At 42.5% G+C, this 27,001-nt stretch overlaps 1 protein-coding gene across 3 annotated transcripts in view; it reads left to right on the plus strand.

The window, feature by feature from the left end:
• Nucleotides 1-26,575, plus strand: part of ACVR2B (activin A receptor type 2B) — a 108,434-nt gene extending 81,859 nt beyond the window's left edge. For 2 of the 3 annotated variants that reach the window (XM_051768301.1, XM_051768302.1), the window contains exons 3-11: nt 1,412-1,521; nt 3,107-3,258; nt 4,962-5,105; nt 6,193-6,336; nt 7,216-7,364; nt 11,068-11,182; nt 13,725-13,863; nt 16,210-16,340; nt 17,416-26,575. In XM_051768301.1, the coding sequence (XP_051624261.1) occupies nt 1,412-1,521; nt 3,107-3,258; nt 4,962-5,105; nt 6,193-6,336; nt 7,216-7,364; nt 11,068-11,182; nt 13,725-13,863; nt 16,210-16,340; nt 17,416-17,610 (1,279 nt within the window). In that variant the 3' untranslated portion in view covers nt 17,611-26,575. The other variant, XM_051768303.1, reaches the window with a different exon arrangement.
• Nucleotides 26,576-27,001: the final 426 nt, after the last annotated feature.

Raw genomic sequence — 27,001 nt, forward strand, 5'->3', positions numbered from 1 at the left:
AAGAGAGCCCTTCCTGTTCTTCTCGTGGCAGTGTGTCAGTGATACCACAGAAAGGGAGGCTTGGCATGGATTCAGAAATGAGTAATAATGTCAAACACATATGATTGTTTTGCTACTTCCTCCAAGTGGTTGAGGGAAGGAAGTTATGCATATAATTTAGCTGGGCTTCAGGAAATAGTTTGATACAGGTCTCTGTGGAGAGCAGCTTTGCAAGCCTAATAACTAAAAGCAGAGGGTAACATAGCAAAAGGAGGCTGGGAAGGGAAGCAACATTTAAGAATTGAAAGAAATTACTGCTAGAGCACTGCAAAAATCACCGCGCATCTCTTTTGGCATTGATCTGTGGGGAGAGGGAGGATGTGTGGAAGTGGAGTTGGTCTGATCTGTGGAGATCCTCCAACGCCTTGCACAATGTGGAAGGAAATCTCAGTGCTGGAAAGGCTGTAGCACTACCTGGATAACAGGCAAAGGCAGAAAATGGGAGCTGCAACTTGATTTTCTTAAAGGTTTTTGTACAGGAATAAAATTTTTAAAGGAAGACATGGCACTTGAAAATTAAACTTAAAAAAAAACAACAAATGAGAATCATAGAATCCTAGAATGATTAGGATTGGGAGGGACCTTTAAAGATTATCTCTGTCCAACCCCCTGCCATGGCAGGGACTCCTTCCATAAGACCAAGGATGCACCAAGCCCCATCCAATATAACCTTGAGCACTTCCAGGGATGAGGCAGCTACAACTTCTCTGGGCAACTTGTTCCAGTGCCTCACCACCCTCACAGTAAAGAATTTGTACCTAGTATCTGATCTAAACCTGCACTCCTTCAGTTTGAAGCCATTACCTTGTCCTATCACTACATGCCCTTGAACCTGCAGCCTCCCTCCTGCCTGCAGCAGCAGGGCTGTTCCTGTGTCTGCTGCCCTTCGAGTGCATAGAATTAGTGATGCTCGGGGATGTGGGAGCAGTCTTAGCTCAGCCCTCGTCATATGTTCTTTATGGCACAATCTTTAATTGCATGATCAAATACTTCTCTCCCCTGGCAGCATACATCTGGGCTGTGGGAAGGGCACTGTTCAGGGACCGAGGCGTCTCTCCATCGTTTTTCTCCCTCTCGTTGCGTTAGCAGCGGCGGCTGTTATTTATTACTCGCCGTCTAATGCCCCTCAGTACATATGGAAGCATTTGTTTCCTTTACGGTCTTTTCAAGGGTCTTTGCTATCCACTGGGGTATTTGAGTGCCAAGTTGTTTTCTGTAAGTGGAGACTGCTGATCTGTGCAGCGCAGGCGCAGGAGAAGGCGTGTGGAGAGGACAGTTTGGGGCAGGTTGGTGCCCAAAGACAAGAGGCAGAAGTTGGCTGACCTTGTTTTTCTCTTTCCTAAATTTCCGTGTCTGTCCCTCCCTGGTGCAGGCAGGAGTGCGTAGCCACAGAAGAAAACCCTCAAGTGTTTTTCTGCTGCTGCGAGGGCAACTATTGCAATGAGAAATTTACCCATTTGCCTGAAGTCACCGGCCCAGAAGGTGAGTGACTGGGAGGAGGGGGAGTTGGGATCTCTTCCTCTAGACCCAGTTTCTGATGACTTTCATGAAAGCATAGCATGTCCTGAGTTGGAAGTGACTCACAAGGATCATCGAGTCTAACTCCTGGCCCTGCATAGGACACCCCCAGGAACCCCACCATGTGCGTGAGAGTGTTCTACAAATGCCACTTGAGCTCTGTTAGGCTTGGGACCATGACCAGTTCCCTGGGAACTCTATTCCAGTGCCCAACAAGCCTCTGGGTGAAGAACCTTTTCCTAATATTTGACCTAAACCTCCTCTCACTCAGCTTCACGCCAACATTGAGTTGTTGGATGTTTTGGTTACAAAGTCCATAAATCCTTTTGCTACAGTTCTTTAGTAGCAGTTTTTTAAGGTTGTTTCACTCTGTGGGTAAAGCCTGTTGTACCAATACCTCGGATACCATCAAAAAGGATTAGGTTTTCTTTACGGTGGACAATTCACAGTGGGATATTACAAAACAAAGTCCTGCACAAGGGGAAGAGGGCAGAGTGATTTATACAGCATGGAACTAGCCTCAAACTCTTAAAAGGTATTTGACACTCTCTCCGTTAGTTTTCATAGGTCACAGGTCTCCAAATACCTTAAGCATTTGGGATTTTTGCATTTCGTTCTATTTTGTCAGTTTGGGGATTGAAAGGGAATGGGGAGTGGTGTGTGTGTCAGCTTTCAGAGTCTGTGGATATACATCAAGGAAGAAAAGTAATAGCAACCTTCCTCAGAGGCTAATAGAAAAATGTTGATTCTTGAACACTTTCTAAAGTATCATTCAATAAAAACTATTAAAGCAGGTGAATCTTTTCCATGGGATGGTTTCTTCTGCTATGAACTACCTGCATTTGCTGAGATGTTCCAATAGACTGTTGCCAGATTTTCCTGGGCTTTCCTGTTTGTTTTTTAATTGTTTACATGGGTTTTATTATCTCCTGTTATTAATGTACCCCTAGCAACCTAGTGGCAAATATTCTTTCTCTCACAGTTTTTTGTTTGATTTGGCAAGTCTTGCTATTTTTTCCTTCCCTGTCTCCAACATAGCAACATGGCTCCATTTAGTATTCCCATTGTTTGTGTCTCAACTGCACTGATGTAATTTGGAACAAGAACTACTGTGGGAATAGTGCATTTGATTGTGGCTCCGGCAGCATTTTACTAAAAACTGACAACTTGTCAATCACTGTAAAAGGCAAAGCAAAGCTGCAAGGGATTTCGTGCTCTCTTAATACATTTGGAAGGGTTAAGAGCAGGAAATGTTCTGCTTTTATGTACACCAGCAAGAAATACCTATCTTAAACAAAGGTCAGATGGAGGCTCAGCTTGCAAAGTGTGGTTTGGACCATTGTAACTCCATTACTGACAGCCATGTGGAGCAGAGAAAACCATGGGGCCCTGTGAATAGTGTTGGGTGTGACAGGACACACCAGTAAGCATTGTCAGCTTTGGGGCAGAAGGATGGATGGGGTTTGGTTACATCTACGTGTGTAGCTGCCAGTGCTGTTTCTTGCCTGAAGGGTCCTTTTCCCTCATTTACCCTGCTCGTTTCTCACAGTCATCTACGAGCCGCCGCCGCCAACGCCCTCCCTGCTCAATATCCTGGTGTACTCCCTGCTCCCCATCGCAGTCCTCTCCATGGCCATCCTCCTGGCATTCTGGATGTACCGGCACCGCAAGCCTCCCTACGGGCACGTCGACATTATTGAGGTGAGGGAGTTGCTCCCCTTTATTCGGGCCTTACAAAAGGCACGGCGGCTGCGCGGTGTATGTTCACATCTGCTTTCTGCTTCTCTCTTTTCTGATGGCCTAACTTTTCTTCTCTGTTTTTGGAAGTTGGTGGTACAGTTGTCCTCTGTGTTAGTATTAGACTGATGGATTTCGATGGGGTTATCACCATACCTGAGATTCCTGAAGGATGGAGTTACACAGCCCTGCTTGATGGCCACCCTTCCTCCCAAACTCTTAAACCTGTCGCCTTATTTCGGCCAACTTTGTAGAGGAGCAGAGATAGAGAGATGATAAAGTTCTACCAGCTTTATGGGATGAGGGAAGATGCTTTCCCTGATGAGGCTCAGTTTTTATGAGCCCTCAGAGAATGCATGCAGGAGGTCATCCTCATCATCCAAAGCCATCAGGAACTGGTCCTTGCTGGCTCTGCTGTCCCTTTAGCCTTCTGGTTTCTTCTGAAGGCTGGAGCTGCTACCTCTCCCTCCCTCCTCTGCCCATTACAGCCCATACTATGGGCTCAGCAGGTTGAGAGAGGGGATTCTGCCCCTCTGCTCTGCTCTGATGAGATCCCACCTCAAGTACTGCATCCAGCTCTGGGGTCCTCAACACAGGAAGGACATTGGCCTATTGGAGTGAGTCTAGATGAGGGCCACCAAATTGATCAGAGGAATGGAGCACCTCTCCTGTGAGGAAAGGCTGAGACAACTGGAGTTGTTCAGCTTGGAAAAGAGGAGACTTTGGAGTGACCAAAGTGCTGCCTTCCAGTACCTGAAGGAAACTTACAGAAAAGATGGGGCAAGACTGTTTACAAGAGCGTGAAGTGACAGGACAAGGGGGAATGGGTTCAAATTGAAAGAAAGTAGGTTTAGATTAGACATTAGGTACAAATTTTTTTACTGTGAGGGTGGTGAGGCACCGGAACAGATTGCCCAGGGAAATTGTGCATGCTCCATCCCTGGACGTGTTCAAGACCAGGCTGGATGGGGCTCTGAACAACCTGGTCTAGCTGAAGGTTTCCCTGCCCATGGCAGGGGGGTCGGAACGAGATGATTTTCAAGGTCCCTTTCCAACCCAAACCATTCTATGGTTCTATGATACTGTGAACCTTTCCCATCTGAAAGCAGGTAGGACAGATCTCCAACCCCACGCGTCCTGCAGGGTTCTGCTGCCCTCCTGGACAAATGCAGAGTTTAAACAGATACGATCTTTATGGTGCTGACAGACCTGTTTACTGCCCATTGCTGAGGTTATGTGGAACATTCCTAATGAAGTGCAAAGCAGTGGGAGGTTTTAGGTGTAGTTGGCTGTTGGGTTACAAAGATCAAGAGGTTCCTTCTTTTGACAGAAGGTAGACTTGAGGTCATCGGTGTTTTACAGCCCAAAATAGCTCTTGCTATTATATAGGAGTATTCAGGTTTTGCCAGAGCGTGGCAGGCAGTTGTTCAACACTCAAAGTGACACTTAGAGATGTAGATGATTTTATGTGTTCTATACCAATACCTTACAGAGCAAGATAGGGAATTTCAGGCTGTTCTTGCCACAAACAGTATATCTAAATAATCTGTATTAAATAAAATGTGGCTTCTTTACACTTCTTTCCCCACATGCAGTCTCTCCATTCCTCCTGTCACTTTGTTTTACAGTCTACCTTCAGGTGGTGACAGTGTTTTTCTCTTGTGCAGGACCCTGGCCCACCACCCCCTTCTCCCCTGGTTGGCCTAAAACCTCTGCAGCTCTTGGAGATAAAGGCAAGGGGACGCTTTGGCTGCGTGTGGAAGGCTCAGCTGATGAACGACTACGTAGCAGTGAAAATCTTCCCTATTCAGGTGAGTAGGGCACTGCATTAAGTTCTCACTTGCCAGGCTTCCTCACTGGTGCCGCTCTAAGTGCCTATGGAGATTATGGTTTTTAAGACCATAACAAAGATGCATTTGGGCTCTCATGCTGGGGGAAAAAGTTCAAGGACCCTTCCTTCCTACACTTCTCTCTGCGTTATCTCATTACCAAATGCTTCCTGTAGTAGTACTTGTTGCAACAAGGGCAAAACCAAGCACATTCTGAAAACTGCAGGGTATTTTAACTTTGCAGCAAATGCCTGTGTTTAGGTCCAGGAAGGCAGCGAGCAGCTGCAGTGCCCAGAGTGCACACAAAGGGCCAGAGCCCCGGCTTTGTGTGTCCTGCCTGGGTAGGTTGTAAATCTGAACCCAAACCTAGCAAACAGTTTACAGCTTCCAAAGGCAGAGCCCCAGCACTGTGAGAGCTAATTGGACTGCAGCATTTCTGTCAGCTCACGTCTTCTGCTCTAGGAAACCTTTGAACAGTCCTGACTTGATTCTCTAGGAATTGCAGATGAAAAGAGTAAAGCAGTCAAAAGTCAAATGATAGAAGAATGGCTAGAACATCTTTGTACTCCTCCACTGTCTCCTTCTTCATTACTTTTTCACCCCGTATTTGTTGTCATAGCATTGCTAAAGGAGATTTGCACATCTTCTGTCCAAGCCAGCTGTGACCTACTAGTAAATATTCAAAAGAGCCTAGATTAGATTTTTCAATCGCAACAATTACAGCTACAAGGCAGATCTGGGTACTGTATGCACAGGCTTTATTCTTGCGAGCATCTTTAGGAAATCTTATTTCTCAGTGAGGTTGAGTTTGGATTCCTACCCCCTTCCCACACATGGGCTTTAGGAATATCTGAGGATAATTTTGGAGAGGAGAGACTAAGAACAGCAACTTCCAGTCTTTCTCCAGCATCTACTCTTTAGAGAATCAGCCTCACTGTGAAGGGATACATCAGATCCGAACATTGGAAGATGATTTTAAGACTGCTGTGAGCAGCTCTGACTGAACTGAAGGAGCTGTTTGCTTTAAAGGGAAGAATGATCTTTGATGGTGCATTTCTCCCTGCTTTAGGATAAGCAATCTTGGCAGAGTGAGAGGGAGATTTTCAACACTCCTGGCATGAAGCATGAGAACCTTTTGCAATTTATCGCAGCAGAGAAAAGAGGGACAAACCTGGAAACAGAGCTCTGGCTAATCACAGCTTTCCACGACAAGGTAATGTATCATTGCACGTACGTTTTGGAAAGACAGAGAGGCAGCTGGTTGTGAAGCAGTAGGATTTGGTGTCTTATATTCACCCAGAAGCTCCCCTGTAATCTATCCAGTTTGTTCCTGGTGGGCCATGACTATGTGGTAGTGAAGTGCTCCTGCTCCCCTCCTTCAAAGGCCCTTCCTTTAGCGTTCAAGGCTTTTCTATACAAACACAGGATTAATAAAGGTGGGACTCAGGAAGAGAGAGAGGCACAAAAGGCCACAGCTCATGTATGTGGTAGCCACCATCTCTTAATGTGTGTAGGAGGGGCCCGTGGGAGCTGGGTGTCACAGACCATTGCAGACCTAGCTTGCCCTTTGTATATGGGGTCTGTGTTTGGTTTTGAGACTTGGGTCCCATCTCCTGTTTCATGGACTGCTTTAGTTATGAAATATCACTAACACTTAAAATAAAACAAACGTGCAAATCCAGGGTTGAGCCAGCACTGTTATCCCTCTGTTAAATCCAAGGTCTAGTGAGTCAATCATTGCCACAACCAGCTGATACCATGTATGATCTTCTTGCATGGAAGGCTTTCCCCTTTTTTAGGTTAGATGAATTGCTCTGGTTTAAGACGAATTTTTTCCCATCCTTACCTCCCTCCTTTTCCCTGGCAAATAAGCAGACATCAGGAGGTCTCTGCTGTCAAGGGCTGAAAATTGATGAACGCTCCTGATTTTTATTTCTCCTTCTTTTACTTCCACTGGTGATTTTTTCACCCCTGTTAAATCAAGGTTCAAATTTCTCGAGCACTCTCCAAACCATTCTCTGAACTGATGATTTGGCACCTCTGTCACGTAGCAGGATCTGGGATTAAGAACTGACAATGTCCTGTTCCACAGGGCTCTCTGACGGATTACCTGAAGGGCAACATTATCAGCTGGAATGAGCTCTGCCATGTTGCAGAAACAATGGCCCGTGGCTTGTCCTACCTTCATGAAGACGTCCCTTGGTGCAAAGGTGAAGGACACAAACCTGCTATAGCACACAGGTATGGCCTCTTTTCATTGACACCATTCAGGTGCTGTGTGCAAACGTTCGCAGCGTCTTTGAGATGATGCTGTTGAATGGAGGAGGAGGTTGTGCCTTAAGGAATTAAATGCCTTTTAACCCAACAAATCCTATGCTAAGACAAGAATTTTTTTCAACTACATATGAAATGGTAAAGAGCAAATTAAGTGTCACGTCCATGAAATAGTATAGTTAGTAGTAGTTGGTGGCAAATGTCCGAAGGGTAGGTGCTTCCCTCTTCCATCAACTCTTCTCTTGACGTGTAGTGGGAAGGGAATACTGTTTGCTGCAGAACTGCTTTTTGAAAGGACTTTACTTGATAATATCATCACATTATAGTCTGTGTATTTCTATGGCTGTACCAGGAGTTGGACCCTATTTTTCCCTGGTTTAGACTGATAACTCCACCATGTGTCTTCCCACAGAGATTTTAATCACGAGGTAAGTAACGGAGAAACTGGAAACACAGAAAATGGCCACTATTTATTTTTCACTGTAGTTTTATAGAGCCCAAATCATGCCAGGGTGATTATGAGAGATACCAGAGCAGGCACCACCCTGCCTCTGAGACCTCCTGGCACATGCTTCAACCTACCTGGGCGGCAGCACCGTGGGGACAGTGTGAATCCAGAAAGCAGTGGGTTAAACCATCCCCACTGCTTTGCCCCTTCTCCGGAGTCCCACATTGCTTGCCCTGGACTAAAGCATCTCTCCTGAGTGGTTTGCTGGTAGCAGGGCAGGGTGGGGGCGGTTTCCAGAAGGGATTTACGCAGGCTACAGGCCGTAATCCGTGGCCATACTCCCCCGCCACCCACCACATTTCATCCAGGAGGGACTTAAACCCCATGTCCAGCTGCAGCAATTTGTACCCAATCTAGTGGGACCGGCTTTATGTGTGGCAAGATAATCTCTGTTTCTGCAAGGGTGTCCCTGCCCCCAAAACACCCCACCTCCCCAAACCTGAAGGTTTTGGAGAGGTTGGGGACTGTTGAAAGAGCCTGCAGCTGCCTTTGTGCTGCTCCTGGAGCTGACCCCTGTGTCCCTGACATTTGTCCCTGTGGAATAAAGGCAGTGGTTTATAGATGAAAATTCCTGAGGGTGGGGAACAGAGGAAGGCTGTAGAAAGGCTTTAAAGCAACAGATCGTGCTCATTAGTGTCCTCGTCCATTTAGCAAATTATAAAAGCTGGAGAATGCAGCATTTGTGTGAATTTAGCACATACCTACGGAAGAGGGATTTCAGGACACAGGGGATTTATCTTGGATTACCCCACTCCTTTTAATTTTGTTTTTAAAAGAAAACACTAAATGCATTTTAAATCTGGGGAGGGGGATGGAGGGGGTATTTTTGAAAGGCTTCCCACATTGCGCACTGAGATGCTGGGATTGCCAGGTGGAACTCCCCAGTCCCTGCTGGGCAGAGGTTCAGCCAGCTCCTCACTGGCCCCCAGCACTGTAAGGAGGATTAAGGTTATGGAATTGCTTGTTGGTGCGAAAGTGCCCCCACGTGGAAGCTGAAAATAAAATCTCCAGTGTCTAAATCAAGATAGTGCACCCATTACTCATAATCTGCTTGCTCTGTGTTCCCTAACATTTTGAAGCGTTATATGGAAAAGAATATTTTCTTCTCTTCATGCCACTTTCCATTATCAGTGACCATTTTAGGATGGTGTAATGCATGCAATTTTAGTGGGAATTCTACTTGGCATGGTTTGGATCAGGTCCCTCTCCCTGGCCTAGATATGTTTGCACCGCAGCTAACACTTGCCAGTTCAAGGTGGTTTGTGGAAAGAAGGAAGGAAAGCGTGGAAAAATGGGGGAATTTATGGAAATGGGGGGGAGAGGGAAGGAAGTGAAAAGGGAAATCCCTTTATCAGGTATCAAGATGTAGGAGTTAACTGTTGCATGCCCAAAGGGCAGTGAGGGTGAGCAGCAGCAATACATGCCCATACCATGGGCATGTAAACCAATAATATTGGTTTACAATGTAAACCAATAATATTGGTTTACATCTCACATCACAGCAGAACTATATTGTTCAGGCAGACTGCCTGACAATTTCTGTGTGGGCCTCGCTGAGCCACCATTTCGCAAAAATCTCGTGCACAGTCTGTACCATCCTGAGGGCATAATCCCCTAATGCTGGGCGAGCAAAGGAGTTTATCCATGTCATTAGATGATGGCTGTTTTCTGAGCCTGTGGGGAAACTGCTATAGCATGGAAACAGGCAGCCTCTAAGATGACAGGTATTAGGTGAATACTTGTTTATTCTGTGTAACAGATGTGTACCAATGTTTTGGGGGCTCTGTAAAGCTGTACTGTGTCCCCAGAGGTGATGGGGGCTGTTTTCTGCTGGGGTTCACTGGCTGTATGGTGCTCTCCAACTTCACACCCACTTCCCCCATCTTAATCCTCAAGCCAGAAATGCCCATCACACTGTGTTTAGCTTAGAAAGGATAAATCCTCTCGTCTGATTTTTTAAGCTCAGAATCAGGGGCTGGGTGGCACAGGATGATTTTTGCTCACGGTGCTTTGAGCTGATGCTCTGGCATCTGAGGCTGCAGAGAGCAGCTCTTCTCTATGGTCCAGCAGTTTCTCTCTTCACAAAGAATTTTGACAGGTCTCTCCAGTGTGGAACAATTGTATCTGCCCTCATTAATTATTTTGTGCAGGCCCGCAATGTCCTGCAATCAGCAGGGTCACCGAGTGAATTGATGATAGGGAAATTATAATGCTGAGCATTCAGGACAATTGCCATCTGCTGTCTAAGGTCTGTAATTTAATTAGATTGCCAAACATTCCTTTTCAGATGAAAATGCAGGAAGCCCAGGGAACAGGGCTTGAGTGGTTAGGCATCTCGGTGTGATCTTCCTCCACCCCCTACCCTTTCCAGCCCCTGCAGATTCACCTGAGCTGCCCTGAAATGATCCCACTGCAGCACAGGACTGACACGAATGTCCCCTTCAAGAACAGACCCACCATATCTACTGCAAATGCTTAACACCTGCCTGTCAGCTGCCCAGTCCAATCCTGACAGTGTGTCCAAGCGTGGGCTCACCCCATTCTCTGCTTGCTTCCCTGAATTCTCTAGGGAAGATCGATCCAGCAATTAAAACAAAAGGCTAATAGATGACTATTGCCAAAGTCTGTTGAAGCATGTAGTCAGGGTGGAGAGAGTCCTACCAGCAGGTACTGATTTCCAGAAATATCTAATTTTGTAGATAGGAGCAAACATCCTTAGTAGGATAAAGAGTAATGTACTCCCTTAACCTGTCTTGTTCTTATTGTTGGGAATGGGAAATGCCCAAAGTTGGGGGTCCAGAGCCAGTGCTTGGAGCAAGAAATGGTGCCTTATATACTGTTTGCTTTAATTAAAATAACCCCTTCAGATGAGATTTCATTTTGAGATTAATTCAATGGGGAGTTCGGCCGACTGTGCGGGAAAGCTCAGGGCTGCTTGGTTGTGTTTTAGTGACAAGGGCAGAGAGAGGCAGCCAAATTTGTCAGCACTGACCATGCTGGGAAGCTGGGGAAGAAAGGAAGGAAGGAGCTGATTTACTGGGAGCTGCTAAGCCTGTAGACATTCAACGTCTGTAGACATGCAACGTTGTGTTGTGTTGCATTGTGATTTAGATGTGTGCCATAGTAAAACCTTCCCAAACTTACTTCTTGGCTTGTCCACAGGGACTTCAAGAGTAAAAATGTCTTGCTGAAGAATGACTTGACGGCAGTGCTAGCTGATTTTGGACTAGCTGTACGGTTTGAACCTGGAAAACCTCCAGGGGACACTCATGGACAGGTAATCATTATCTTTAACATTTTAAAACATTGGGCTTGCCACAGCTCCTCGGGAGTCAGGGTGGTAGTTTGTATAGATGCATTTAATTCTCTTTGAGATATGTATTTTTCCATAAGAGCTTATGCTCAGTCATACATTCCAGGAGATGCTCTAATATTGGTGAATGGGGGGAGTGCTCGAACCCTCCTGACCACTGTGCAGGTGAGGTCCCCTCAGCCTTGGGGGCAGGTGACTTCCTCCTTCAGGCACAGGGCTAATTGATTCTTTATGGTTTCAGTAATAAGTATTCACAGAATCATAGAATCAGAGATTATCTTGTGTTGGAAGAGACCTCAAGGATAATCTGATCCAACCTTTCTTGGCAAAAGCACAGTCTAGGCAAGATGGCCCAGCACCCTGTCCAGCTGACTCTTCAAAGTGTCCAGTGTTGGGGTATCCACCACTCTCCTAGGGAGATTATTCCAGTGGCTGATTGTTCTCATTGTGAAAAACTTTCTTCTTGTGTCCAATCAGAATCTTCCAGGAGTAACTTGTACCCATTGCCCCTCATCTCCATTTGACTCCCTGTAAAAAGAGAATCTCCATCTTCTTTGCAGCCACCCTTTAAATGCTGTGAACAAGAAACACTGTGACCAGGTCTCCCCTCAGCCTTTTTTTCTCAAGGCTGAATAAACCAGTTCTCTCAGCCTTTGCTCATAAGACAGCCTTACCAGCCCTTTGATCATCTCTGTGGCCCTTCTCCAGACCCTCTTCAGCCTGTCCATGTATTTTTTGTGTAACAAGGACCAAAACTGAACACAGTATTCCAGATGTGGCCTGCTAAGAGCTGAGCAGAGCGGGATAATGACTCTTTTATTTTTTTCTAGTGATGCCCTTGTTGGTGCAGCCCAGCATCCCATTGACCCTCTACCACAGCAGCTCCATGTATACTCATGCTGAACTTGTAGTCCCACAGGACCCTTCCCACAGAGCTACTGTCCAGCACTCCAACTTATTAAGATTCTTGTTAACCCACCCTTCCAGCCTATCCAGGTCTTCATGCAGGGTGTCTGTCCCTTCCAAAGTGTCCACTTCCTGACTCAGTTTGATATCATCAGCGAGCTTTACCAGGTTACACATGATCCCATGATCTACATCACTTAGGAAGATATTAAACAGTGTTGGGCCCCATGTGGGTCCCTGGGAGACCCCACTTGGGACAGGTTGCCAGTTTGAGAAGGAGCTATTTGCCACCCCCCTCTGGGTGTGACCTGTCAGCCAGTTCCTACCCACTGCACAGAATACTTCTCTAGACTGTAACACAAATATTAATACTCCTAAATATTAATATTAATACTACAATACAAATATCAATACTTTTAAAATTATTAGTTTGATTTTAAGAATTCAGCCAGGATGGCTGCTTGGTTGACCATTGGCACAGCTGGCTGTGCACTCTGTAAACAATTGACTACATTTTTTATGGGTTCTTAATTTTCTACCTTTGCATTACAGTGAGGGGCCCCTCATTCTTCTCTCGTGCTGGGGCACAACGAATCCATCATCCTGTCCTTGTGTCTCTGGGGTTTTCTTAATTCCCAGCTTCAGTGCAATCTCCCTTTTTTACCTTTATCTCAGAAAGAGTGAACACTCTCTTCTGGGTTAGCCTTCTCCAGCTTTCCTCGTTTTTGTCACCTTTTTTTTTTACTATTTCTGTATTTTGCACACCTTTCCACATCCTGGCTTCCCCCTGTCCTCAGTGCCTCAGGTAACAGCAAGAACAGAAGAGAATTTCTTTAAAGGAAAATATTAAAGGTGTTTTAATTCCTGTATTAAAAAGGTGCTTCTCCCTTGCTGTCCTCTCCATTCTCCTACATAATGGGCTAAACACACAAGGGAGGCACTCTAATGAGGACTGAATCTCCCTCAAAACAAGATGAGATCTTTTCCAAACCATGGCAAACCAGAGCAAGGTGGACTTTGCAGGGTTCATGTTTTACTGTTTCTGTGGGTGCAGGAGATTGGTTTACCCAGGCCTGTCAAACCAACACCTTTTCCTACCTTTTCAGGATATATCAATTATATATATATATATTTGTTGTTGTTGTTGTTTCTTTGAGTGAAAGAGGATTGGACTTTCAATGACTAGGATAACCAAGTCAGATTTGACCTCAGATGTTTTGTATGTCTCCAAAGACAGCATTTTCTCATGCTGTGTGTGATGCTGGAGCAACAAGCAGTGGGATGCAGGGAGGGCAGGATTTCATCCATACTCAGCGTGCCACACTGCGTTTAAATTGGACCTGTAATGTGCACTGAATGAATATCACACACGTAGCCAGGCACTTTGGCTTTTCCCTTCATGTAGCTTATCTGGACTCGAGTGATCTTAATGAGAATCGGTGTCAGAAGAAACAGCTCCCTTTTGCTTGTTTTTCAAGTGAGGTGCACCTTTAGCAGCAGTGGCCTCAAGGGCAATGAGAGCAGCTGTCACTCATCTCCAGCCAGAGGAGGCTGAGGGGCCCAACTGGAATGTAACTTGAGTTGTGTTTTTTCTCTGCAGGTGGGAACAAGGAGGTATATGGCTCCCGAAGTGTTAGAGGGAGCAATCAACTTCCAACGAGATGCGTTCCTGAGGATAGACATGTATGCGATGGGACTGGTGTTGTGGGAGCTAGTCTCCAGATGTAGAGCAGTTGATGGTAAGAATAAAGATCCTCTCTTCCCTGGGGAGGGCTCGGTTTCAGTGTGGTTTGGTCGTCCAGAGAATGGCTCTGTCTCTGTTTAAAAAAAATGACAACCAATAGCATATTTTTCTTAAGCAGCGAACCTGTTTTTCATTTGTTTTTTAACATAAGCTGTCACTCTCTGTAGATAATAACCTTTGTTCAAGTCTCAAAGTGCTTTTTACTACGTTGGTTGCATTGCAAATTTGCTGAGAACTCAGAAGGAGGAGTAGGGGGTTCCTCCAGGATGAGTGTCCTTTAATCCTGAGTTTGCTCTGTGCTGCTCTTCTTGGCACTCTGCATTCCTGCCTGTGACCAAGTAGGCTTTGAGCTCCAGAGAAGAGCTATGCAGCCACCTTGGCTGTCACCTTGCTTATGCAGGTCAGTGTGGTAGCCTGAATGGAAAACACCTCAGCAAAATAGTGGGAACATGGGGCTGAAAGGACCTGCCTGGGTCAGCGAGCCCGTTTCCCTGCTGTCATAAGTCGTTAGTTATTGATCTTTGACTTTTGCTGATGAAGTGGGCTTTCTCTCAGAAGTGGGCTGAGTTGTTCTATCCACAGCTTTGGAGTACCTCACTTTCTCCTGAAGGATCTAAAAGAATGAACTTCATGGTGTCTGCTTGGTGTCAGGTTTTTTATCTTAAAATTATGTGGGACAGTGAGGCATCTTTTCTGTCCAAATAGCACATCTGCCCTTTGGTGACTCCTTCACCATGTGCAGGACCTCACCCCTGGACAGGAAAGCAATCATGTCATTGTAGTAGCTCCCAGGCTGCTTCCTCCAACCTTTTTCTTCTTGTATAGATATGGGTGGTCCGAACTAAAGTTCATAAAACAGCAGCACCTCAGCTGGACTTCAAATGTTTTCGTTAGCATTACAGGAGTACTGAGGAGCTTGATTATAATTAGGATGTCTGCATAGGTGTGTGATAATAGATGATGTCTTCTTCAAAAATTTACAATCTAACCAGGTAAAATGCTGGAGGAGCAGGAACTGAGGAGCACAGTAGGGTGAAACAGTGGTACTCAGGTCACTCATGTAGGCTTAACCCTTCTCTGTTGAGGTACCCCAAATATCCCCTTGAATTTTTTTCTGCCACCTTTGTGATCTCCTTTCTACTCTTCTCAGGCAGCAGCTGGCCAAGATACTCCAGGTGCCACACACAGCACTATTAAATCAGAGGGAAAGCTTCCTTTTGCACTTCTAGCTCAGAAGTGATGTTGTGTAAACAGCAGATTTTACTTGGAGATCACCAGTGCAGCTCTCCATAGCTTGGATTCCTCTTGGAGGAAGAGGAGAGGAAAGTCATGAGCATTATTGAGCCCTCTGTTGGAGCGAGTGTTTCAGTTTGGTTTACTGACTGGCATTGAGTCAACAAGAAAAATGGTAAAGCCAGTTTAGTGATTTCATTTTTTAGAGTACTTAAACATCATGTTGCTGGTGTCACAGTTCATGGCCAGATGAAATGGTCAGCTCTTTTATTTTAATCTGGAAAGACCCTCTTGAAATACCTCTGCTCTTCCAAGTGATTGCTTTTTGCTGCTGAGAAACTGCTAGTGATGCCACAGAGCACCCTGAGAAAGCCAATCAGTTAAGATGAGCTGCTGCTTTTGAGAGAGCATCTACACGTTGCCAAAAGCCAAATGATGTTTCAATAAGCGGAAGTTATTGCTACCATCCAGCATCTGCACTGATACTCATAGCAGTTGTCTCATTCCCGTGGCCCAGGGCAGTTGACAGCCATAACTGGTCTAACTAAAGTGTTCAGAAATCATTTTACACTTAGGAGCTGGTACCTGGAACAAGTGCGTCTGGCTCCAGCATGTCAGGGCTGACTCAAACCTATGAGCAAACCAGATCACGAAGCACGAAACTCTAAGTGTTGCATATAGTTGACCTCACTAGTCAGTGCTAAAATGAAACTATTCTCATGCTGAAACCTTTCTCTAAGTTATTGTGTGTTGAATTGCTATGCTAAAATGTGGGAAGGATGGACTGATTTGCTCTTTCTATTAAAATAAATCAAAGACTACCAGGCCAGCTTCCTCAAGGAGAGCGGTGGGATCAGGAGGCCCAGCTGAGGGTTCGGATTCGTAACTCAACGAGGTGGAAAATGCGTGTCCAGACAAGCAACAGGGACAGCAAAGACCATTGTGCAGGAGGAATGTAAATCACATTTGTCTGCAGTGACATGTGAATGTCAGGCTTTGTTGCAGTGGGTTGAGGTTGCTCTGGAGCCACAGCTCTCTCATGCATGGAGAGGACGTGGCTCTGCAGAGAACATTTCTATGCTAACCCGATTCTCTGTGTGCACCTTAGGTCCAGTGGATGAATACATGCTGCCTTTTGAAGAAGAAATAGGTCAGCACCCATCCCTTGAGGACCTGCAAGAAGTGGTGGTTCACAAGAAGATGCGCCCTGTGTTCAAGGATCACTGGTTAAAACATCCCGTACGTCCCTCCTGGTTAACAGTGGAAAATGCTTTCCTGTGTGATGGGAATGAGGGATGTGGTTAGGCATTCCCAATGCTAGAGAGAATCAGTGCTGGGGAATGAGGGGTTGCTCAACACCTTTGTGCTCCCCTTTCTGTTCTCCCCTTGTATTTAGAGAGTAAACCAGCTGATTAATCAGCCAGTGCTGAATGTGTGGTGGTTCAGTAGGACTCCTTTAATATGGTGAAAGAATGGAAAACAAAGTACTTTCATTAAGAAAAAGAAAATGATCCATATCATTGAAGACATGTTCCTCACAAGCTAGATGACATGCAAGACTTGGAACAGTTTTTTGAGGAAAAAATTAATTAGACGTGAAGGCAAGCAGACAGTGAAGCAAAACGCAGCATGGGTTTCCCAGAGGTAGATCATTTCAGGCTTGTGTTTCTAATGAAAGAGCTGATTTTTCTCAGATTGGGGAACAGAGCAGATGATGACGTCTCACAGGGCTTCAGTAAGAAGACAAATGCCTCTATTTTGCCCAAACTGCCATGGATTTGGCTAGACTTAGGTGTACCACCTCACTGCCTGGAAGTCAGGGAGAGCTGCGGGTTGTAGAAAAAGATTAGTGTTCTACTTCAAATGAGGGTTCATATAAGAGCTGTGCTCTCCCAGCACTGTTGAATTCAGTTATTTTGGGGATATGGAGAGAAGTGATTGCAAACAAAGCAGTGGTTTCATAGTAACTGACACAGTGCTGCCAGCTCTCACAGTTTTATCAAGGGAATCGTAATTCTTGTTGTCTTGTCTTTTAAAGCTCTGACTGCTGAATCTTGGGATTTATTTTGATATTAAAAAAGTACTTTAGGGACTGGATGCGACCAAGCCTTAGAGCCTTAGAAAGCAAAAGCTTAAACGCGAAAACACATATTTAAAGTAATTGTTAAAGCTTATCCTATGGTAATTGGCACATCATGGAGAGGTTTTCTTTACAGCGTTAGGCTGTGCCAAGTGGACCTCACCACCCTCTTCGAGGGCAGTCCCGGGAGCAGATGATGTTGCTGAAGGTGTTTTCTCCCCGTTTCATCTGCAGGGCTTGGCGCAGCTCTGCGTGACCATCGAAGAGTGCTGGGACCACGACGCGGAGGCTCGGCTCTCGGCGGGCTGTGTCGAGGAGCGCATTGCGCAGATCCGCAAATCCGTAAACGGCACTACCTCGGACTGCCTCGTCTCCATCGTGACGTCCGTCACCAACGTGGACTTGCCACCCAAAGAGTCTAGTATCTGAGTCCTGGGGGTCCTGGTTCACTTTTGTCTTTCCAGACTCAGTGGATTTGGAAAAAAAAAAAAAAAAAAAAAAAAAAAAAAAAAAGAACCGACAAAAAACAACAAGGAAAAAGTTTGGAAAAAAAAATACAAAAAAAAACAAAACACAAAAATCCAACAAACCCATGAATGCAGCTGCTATTTTATCTTGACTTTTTATTATTATTGTTATTATTATTATTATTATTATTTTGGATTGGATCAATTTTACCAGCACATTGCTCTACTGTATTAAAAAAAAATGGACATTTCAGCAAGCATTCAGGTGCCGACTAATGAATGCAGAAAAGGTGCAGGTACCTCAGAACCTCAACAAACTCACTTCAGTTGTTTTTATTTTATTCAGTTTTCTGGGTTTCTCTTTATCAGTCTGTCTTCTGAGCGGAGCATCTGTGACATAAAGCTTATGTGACATAAAGGAAAACCACCTACCATCTTCAAAAACGCAATGCTGCAAACTGTGGAGGAAACTTAAGACTGTTATATAAAGAACACACCTTCCTCAAAAGGATTTTTCCCCATTTTGTTTTGGTTTTGGGTTCAGTTCCTTTTTTATTTTTTTTTTTTTTTTTTGGAAGTGAGCTTCAAAAAAAAACAGCAGATGTGTCTTTACGGATCTAACGGGTGTCATTGTAACATGGAAAAAAAAGTAACTGGGCAGAGAATGTTAATTCTTGATGGTAGAATTGAAGGGGGGAGCGTAGAATAGGGGTGGGGAGAGTGACGTTGGATTTGGCAGCATTTGGGGAAACATCATTTGCTATGGAGCTACTTCTCAGGTAACCATTAGAGGAGGGGAAGGACATTTCTGGGCAGAGTATTAACGGCTGCGGAGTGTGGAGAAAGCAGAGTTAAAGAGACAATGGTTGGAAGCGAGGCGGTAGTTCTTTATTCCTCCAGAATCTTGGGCTTGGCAGTAAAAGAACAAAGCAGAACTATAATTACCTTTTATTTTTTTGACTCCAGGTAGCAGTGGGAAGGATGCTTTTAAGCCGTGTAATCAGGAGAGGTGGGAAAGTGTGCTTTCAGAAGCACTTTGGTAAAATACTGGAAGATGGGAAAATTCTTGCATCTCATTTGAAGTGTGAGTCAGTTGAGGAAATTTGGCCTTGGATTGATTATCTGTCAGCCCAAGCTACCGGTGCAGAAGGTGGAAAGAGGAAAAGGGTAGAAACTGGGTATATAATTTTTTTTCTTTATTAATTTGGAGTTGGGGGAGTGAAAATACCTGAAGAACGTTGAGAACCCTATGGGCTGCCCAGCTGAGCAGCAACAGTGATTCCCACAGCATCTCTCTGACCGGTTTCTTTGACACTGCTCTCTCCTTACTCTGTGATGAAACTTTTTTGTCTTAAAGTGGTGCATATTCTAAGATACCGTTACTCTTATTATGCCATAAACTCGCTCTAGTCAGTGAATGTTCCTAATGCTGCTGATTCAACAATGAAATATTTTTTTAATTTGCAAAACATGCAATGTTTAAAAAAAAAAAACTTAAAAAAAATCACAAAAAAACAAACACAAAACACACACACACACACATTACGTGGCTTCCGAGGTTTAAACTGAAAAAAAAAAAATTTAAAACTTCATGACCACAGACCACCTCAAACCAGAAATACCTCAGAATTTTCTACTTGTATGAGTTTTATTATATATTTTGTTAGTTGTGTTGTCTTGTAGTAAGTATATTTTAATGTAAGTTGGCTTTTATGACAAGGGAGTTTTAAAAAAAGAAAAAAAAGAAAAAAAGTTCCAAAATCTTTTAGGAAGTGCTACCATTTTTTTGTTGTTTTGTTTAATAAAGCACCATTGTAAATAACTGTATACAGTTGTAGAATAACTGCCTATATAAGGTACCTGGGCATTATTCACTCTTATTTGTGAAGGCTGTTTCCATTCTGTGTTATTTTTTTTTTTTGGTCTGTTTTAGTGAAAGGACAGTACATCATTTTTTTCTTTTCTTTTTTTAATTTTTTTTCCTTTTTTTTTTTTTTTTTACTTTGAATATAACATGAATTCTGTGTCTTGCTAGACTGACAAAGTTATGTCCATTGGATGGCCAGATCTTCTAAATTTTCCTTTGTGTTAAGCCAAAATGCAGTCCTAAACTAATCACCCTGTAACGGAAATGTAAAAAGTCTGTATTATGTAAATGAATTGGACTTCTCGCCACTGCCAAATTATCAGTGTGCACCCTTGCACAGATATAATTTATTAAGCAAACAAATCTGCTAATTGGAGAAAATATAAAGAAAATTGAAATATATTTCTTGAAAAGTATAGCTTTAAAACCTAGAGGTCACAAATGAGGACATGGTCCTTTATCTTGAAGAGACATTAAGAGAATTGCCTTAATTTGTCTATCTGAATAAAGTCTTAACCTATTCTTTCAAGTTACTGAATGTATATTGCATATTAGTGTGTACACACATGTAACTGTGTTTCCGTGTGTAGGTTTGAAAGTTTATGTTTCTTGATGTTGAGAAAAACCTTGACAAAACCAGACAGAACGATACCATTTTGACCCAGCTGATGACCCCACTGGGGGTTGGCATCCTTGGGCCTGATGCTGCAACATACCTACGCTTGGCATTAAGGCTGTAGGTAGCTCTTCTGGTGTCATGACATTAGGCACTCACTTGATGTTAAGCGTGGTTGTAAATGTTTGCAGGATCAGTATTTTTCATGTTTAATACATTTCTGCACTGAGATTTATATAATAATGTGACTATGTTTTAGAAGTGAAGTGATGTAAGGGTTGGGGTGGAGCGTAGAGCAGTTAAGGTTGAGTGAATTACTTGTTTCGAGGTGGGCTTGCTCCCGTTTCCCCGGGAATGGGAGCCAGTTCATATTGCTGCAGAAAGAAAAAAAGCTGTACTGTCTTTTAACTGTTAATATCTGTTTGCTCTTCTGGATTTTTTCCTTCAGCATTACGTATAATAGTTAAAACAGGCTTATTACAGCAGTTGCTTTTTTATCCTGATTTCTTTAAGAAGCTTTAAAGTATTTATTGAAAGTGCCATATGATTTTCATAGCCTATTAGACAGTGTCTGAAATATTCTCTTTTGAGAAAGCATAAACAAAAATTCTCACATGTAGCTTATCTTACTGCGGGGAACTGCACGACCGTACAAACCTTGACCGAACATTGATTGTAAAGTATTACATCTTCCTGGTGTAATGGTTCCTTATAGATCATCTTGTCAGCAGGTTTCAGAAACTGACTTTAAAAAGAATTTCCAAATTGCGTGTGTGCTGAGTTACAAGTTTTATATGTATGTAGGTACGTGTGTCTTGCTATTGCAGCAGAGAAGGAAATCCTGAAGTTTCGCTTATTTCCAAATTTGTACGAGTTTGGCTCAAGCTTTTTTTTTAAACTGGTATTTATTTTATTAATGAAGACAAGCTCCTTTTAACTTATCGGTCTTTCAACAGTTGAGCTGCCAAGTAAGTAGTTCCTTCACCACTAATCTAGCATTTGACAACATGATTTTGGTTCTGTTTGTTGCTGCAGAGGCTTTTTCCAAGTCAGGAATGGGGCACATCCATAGGTGTAGCTGTCATAAGCAACTGCAACTCTTTTGCTCTTAACGCTTCCTTGAATAGGATGGGAACAACACCTCTCTTCTGTTACTTCCCAATCACTAAATTTCACTTCCCATTTAGACATAGAGGAAGTTGGTCTTCAAAAACTTGACGGCAGAATTTTATTGGTGACCTTCCTCTCTTGTATGGCAGTTCTGAGGTGAATACTAACATAAAATATCCTGAGTAAAAATTCTCCTTGAATTTCAGAGCCACGATTCCCCATCCTTCCAGTGTAATTCCCTTTTATGAATTTATTGCACTGGCTGTGCTGGTTTCCTAGGTGAACAAAGTTTAAGTTCACATTTTTAATCTGGAAATATCACAGAGGCTAAAATAGGGGTATTTTTTTGAGATGATAGAGCTGTGACTCGCTAATGAAATTGCATTAGTACAGCAAGGCTGGAAATTGTATGTGGCTTATATTAAAATATAGGTGCATACTACAAGAGATGGCTATAAACCAGCGTAACCATCAGTTAAGTAGTACTAGGCTTATTCATTATGATTAAGGATTTTAGCTGATCCTGATCATTAAGAAATTTCTATTTAAGGCAAAAGAAACCCATTTCTTATGCTGCCTCATTCTTCAGCTGAAATTCTCTTACAGAATATCCAGTGCTAGATAGTTACACCTATGGAAGTGCTGAAATCTTTGTGTATGTTTGTTTTGAAGAGAAGGTCCTTGAGTGCCTCCCGGTAATTCCACTGCATTTTCCTTGGGTCTCCTGATTCCTTGCTGTTCTCCCTTGAAATCATTGGTTTCAGTGGAAGCAGATATTTCCAGGTTGGCTGGGTCAGGCCTCACCGTTAGGAATCCTGATCCCCCTTAATATCACAGCACGGAAAACAGAGAACACACGTTTTATTCCTCTTGTGCTGCTTTCTAGTCAGACTGTAAGAGCTTGCCCTGGTTTTCCGGGGAAAGGTGTGGAAGGAACTTGTATTGCAGAGGAAGGTGCTGGTTGATAAGGTGTGACAGTGCTGTTGTTGCAGTCCTCTTCAAGCCACACTCCGCTTTAGAAGTTGCTAAGCAGGAAGTGTCCCGCAAACTTTTATCACTTTTACATACAGGATATTGTTTGGTAACATTGTAAATAAAATAGACTATATAATAGAGGAAAATAAGGACATTTTGACTTTTTTACTTTTGGAAAAATATATATATATTTTAGTTACATATACAAAACAAAAATTCTACATTGTGTGAGAATTCTTTTATACCACAAATTATTTTTGTAATGTCTAATATGTTTCTGCAGGGAAAAGGGAGAAAGGTCTGTGTACGCACAGCAAATAAATAAATATATATATGATGTTTAAATTAAGTGTGCACTACATCAAAGTCTAGAGGATAGAAGAAGTGTAGCCTGAAAACAGTTTGAGGAGCAAGTTTGGATGTACTTGGACATGCTTTGAGGATGGCACTGAGTATATGTTTAGGTTATCTTGCGTGTCACATCCCTTCTGCTAAAGATGCTTATTGCTTTTCTACGGCCATCTTCAGTTAAACCAGGAAGAGTTTTTTCGTGTATTCATGCGAGTATCCATGTGTGAGCAGTGTGTCTTTTGGCATATGCTGGGGTGCTGCAGTGAGTTGTGAAGTCAGGGTGTTAAGAGTTTACCAAGGCCAAATAGCCGGGCTGATCTCGCTCGCTGCCGTATCCGTTTATAGCAGCTGCGTCTGCTGCATTGACAATATGATCTGTAAGGAGCTGTTGCCAGTAGAGTCCTGATAAAACCAGTTCCTAGAAATTCCTTCTCTCTGAAATGACACAATTAATCAGGCTTCACCAGAACACACAGGTAATGTGCTCTGTGTTCCCAACATCAGATTTAACAGTCTGCATCGGAGGCACTGAAGAAAAGGAGCACTGTCAAATCCAAAGCCCTTCCTAGAGAGAGCTTTTCAAATCTATGTAACCAAACCAAGGTATTCTAAGAGTATTAAAGCAAAACCAACTTAAAACGTGGGGTTTTTTTTAACTTATTTTTCCATCAGACCTAAAATTCACTGCAGGTTTTTTAGTTCTCTTAACCTTGACAGCACAGAGTCACTGGGTAAGAGTTACTGAAGAAAGCTTTAAACCAAACAATACATGGCTCTACCTTGGAGCTGGTTTGACAGTGTGCCTTTTGAAATCAGTGCTTACACCACTTCAAGCAGGCTTCTAGAATTGCTGAGTCCTTCAACTGTGTTTGGGTGAAGTCCTGGCCCTGTGGAAAATCAGGGAGAGAGTTGCCATCCAATCCTGTGTGACCACGAGTGCGCGTGTGTTCCTGGAACACCTTTCAAGCACACCTGGTCCCTTACTCACATGGGAGTTCCTGTTTTGTAACTCATTTCAGGGTGATGCTCTGTTCCCTGACTGAAGTAGTAGCCTATGGAGTAAGCAGCAATCCTTTTTGTCAGGACACTTCCACAGAAGGAGATCACACTTGTGTTACGTCCATCCAGCTGTTCTGAAATGTAATGCTATTATTCTGTTGTGCCTTTATTTTTCCATGTAAAAGCAACTGCTGTAAGCTTTCTTTTTCTTTTACTAGTTTTTTTTTTTCTTTTTTCTGTCTGAAAAAATATCCCCCACTTTTCATTGCCCAGCTGTTATTTCTGGATGCAGTCTGTGATCCAGGTATTTCAAAAACCAATTACCTCAAACCTCATGTTAAACAGTGTTGCTATCTGGATTCTCCTTGATACTACAATATTGTAACATATTGCAAACAGGAACCTTGCTATATATGGGTGTTTATATATATGTATCATATACATATATACATGTATATATATGATATATATATATATATCTCAACAGAAAGTGATCCCCAAGGACTGAAGGAAAAAAGCAAAACTTATTTTGTTTTCCAACATTGAAACCAAAAGGACTTCTATGAAGCTCTATAATGGCATTGTGCTGGATACCTATCAAGAAAAAGTGTTCTCTGAAAAGTGCTTCCTTTGTTAGCCTTTTATTTCAGTATTTTAATGGGGCAGATAATGCGAATAAAACATTATTTCTGCATTTTTTGGCCGATTTTGAAGCAGAGGCCTCTTAATCTTTCCAGGTGTTAAAAAGCAAAAACTCAGTGTATAACATTCCAGTAAGGTTGGTATTGCAAAACTAAAACAGGTTCTGGGAAGATTTTGTAGCTTCTGTTTCTCTGATGAGTAAGGCATTGGCCATACTTTATTCAATTTTTCCACTGTTTTGATGAACTGAAGTTGAACCAGTAACCATCCTAGTCAATTTAAAATCCTAATTCAGTAGTCGCTGGCATCTCAGCATTGCCACCTCTGTTAAAACACCAAAATAACCCCCAAAAAACAACCTAAACCAAAAATCCAGCCATGACAGAGGAGGAAGAGGAGGTTGGACCATCTCATAGCTCCTGAAGGTGGACTTAGCACCAGAGCAACTTTGTGTATAGCAAAAATCATGTTGACAAGACGTAGAACCTGTCTGGCCCTTTTCTTTTTCCAACTACTTTCTCCCAAGAATCTTCTTGTAAAATCAGACCTTCAACTACAGCAACTTCTTAGTGGTACTTTGTTGAAGAGAATTGTTTTCAGGCTGTATTTTCTGTGGAAAAATAAAAAGTTAGACCATTTTTTACATTAACATTTTACTGTATGTGTTCCCCTCCCAAATATCTGGTTTTAAAAGATGTATCCATGTAGTTGATGCAACATTACAGTCTATATTTTACTTGGACAACATAGTAGCTTTCCTGTCCAAATACTAATGAATTTACTATTACTAGTAATTCATTTAATTACTGATAATGAATGACTAGTAATTAATTTACCATTAGTAAAGGAAGAAAATTAGACGGTTCCCTTTCCCCATTTTTTTCTTGACTGTCTAATGTTTCTATGGCTGTTGATGGTTGATGATTATTATCTTTGGTAAATCAAAGTACTAAAATCTCCCAGGAGGAGGCATTTTGCAATGCTGCTGGCCTTCCAATGGAATAACTATGATGCAAAAGCCCATCTGTCGGTGGATCAGGATTGAAGGAGGTGGTTACTGCAAACTAAGTAACATTCTTAGCCTCAGTTCTATGCCATAAGCCCGCACAATGCCATTGTCAGTCTGTTCAAACTATCTGCTTAACGAATTCTGCATGATCCTCGTGATAGAGTTGAAAGCCTGATCTTTCACCTGTTAATATTTTCACATTCGTCCCTAAGTTTGACAAATTTTGTACTGTAAAGTTGACTTAAGTACAGTTTGATGTCAATTCTTGTGGAAAGAGCTTTCTGCATGTAACATTAGACGCATACAGTTAAACAACACAGCATAGTACAAAAACTCACAAGAAAATGTTTTGGCACCAGCAGGAAGAAATCTCACCCTAACCATTTGTCATTTTAAACCATCTTATTGTAAGTTTTACCAGCTACTTCTAAATTTGTGCTTTATTTAAAGAAATAAAATAAAAATCCTAAGACTTGTCTAGCGTAGTGAAATATGTGTATATCAGTTTTAGGATAAATAGCTAAGTCTTATTACGCTGTGTTACTTAACTTGTATATATAGAGTATACATAAGAGTTTGCAGTAACCTGTTTCTCCAGGATTTCCAGTTTGAATGGATTTAAACTCAAACTATGAGATTAAGTAAATGATTTAGAAGATTGCAGAATAAACTGAGTGTAAATTACAGGAAGCTCTATCAGATGGTGAAATAATTTTTAAAGAGTCTTTTGGTCCTTGGCTCAAATTCAATAAGTACTGTTTGTATACCAAGATATGTGAAATGTAAATGTTGTAGGTTATATTTCACTCTTATAGCTATAAAAATGTAGAACAGAGATAGCTTGTACTACTGAGTTAACAAAAGTTATACTAAAGTATCCTGTTAAAGAAAAAAGTATACAGAGAGTTAAGCTCGTTGCTGTAACCCCTTTTGGATTGAAGTGTGCTGATTTTTCATATATGTATATTTTATATATATATTCTGCAGAAGTATGTATATATAAAATGTACATATAAAATGGCCTAATGCAGACATCCATTGTATTGCAGTTATGAAATGAAGACATTTTGGAAAGAACATTGTATCATAGTTCATGAATTTGCAGTGGATCTTTGTTCCTTTTTACTGTGGTATTTTAGAAATGAGTCTCAAGTTTGAAATTAGATCTGCCAAGTTGGAGTTTTGCTGCTTCAGCTTTGCACTGGGTGTCCGAATAAACCAGTATGAATGTAGTATTTGCCCTGTGTGAAGCAGCTACACCCCAACAGATAGGAGGAAAAAACCTAGAAAGAACTATTTCAAGTTTATCTTTTTGTATATGAAAATAAACAGTAAATTACAAATAACTGTTTCCCTCATTGGTGTGATGTTAAAATCATTGTTATTTTATTGTCTTTGGCATCTAGCTGGAGGATTTCCTTTTTCATAGAAGAATGTTTTAGGTGTTGCCATGGCATCTCTGCTATCCAAAATGTCTAACAAAACCTCTGTAGAGACATAGCTGAAGCCTCTACTACCCATCACTTGCAAACACTTTCAAAGAGAAAAGGGAATTAGCTGAAATTCATGGAATCATAGAATGGTTTGGGTTAGAAGGAACCTGAAAGATCAGCTAGTTCCAGTCTTCCCACCATGGGCAGGGACACCTTCTACTAGACCAGGTTGCTCCAAGTTCCATCCAACCTGGCCTTGAACTTCCAGGGATGATGCAGCCACAGCTTCTCTGGGTAACCTGTGTCCTTTTATTATTATAATTTTATTACTATAAAATTACTATGTCCTTT

Source organism: Manacus candei, unplaced genomic scaffold, assembly GCF_025592945.1.
Source record: "Manacus candei isolate 608988 ecotype Guabito, Panama unplaced genomic scaffold, ASM2559294v1 h1tg000094l, whole genome shotgun sequence".
Lineage (NCBI taxonomy): Eukaryota > Metazoa > Chordata > Aves > Passeriformes > Pipridae > Manacus > Manacus candei.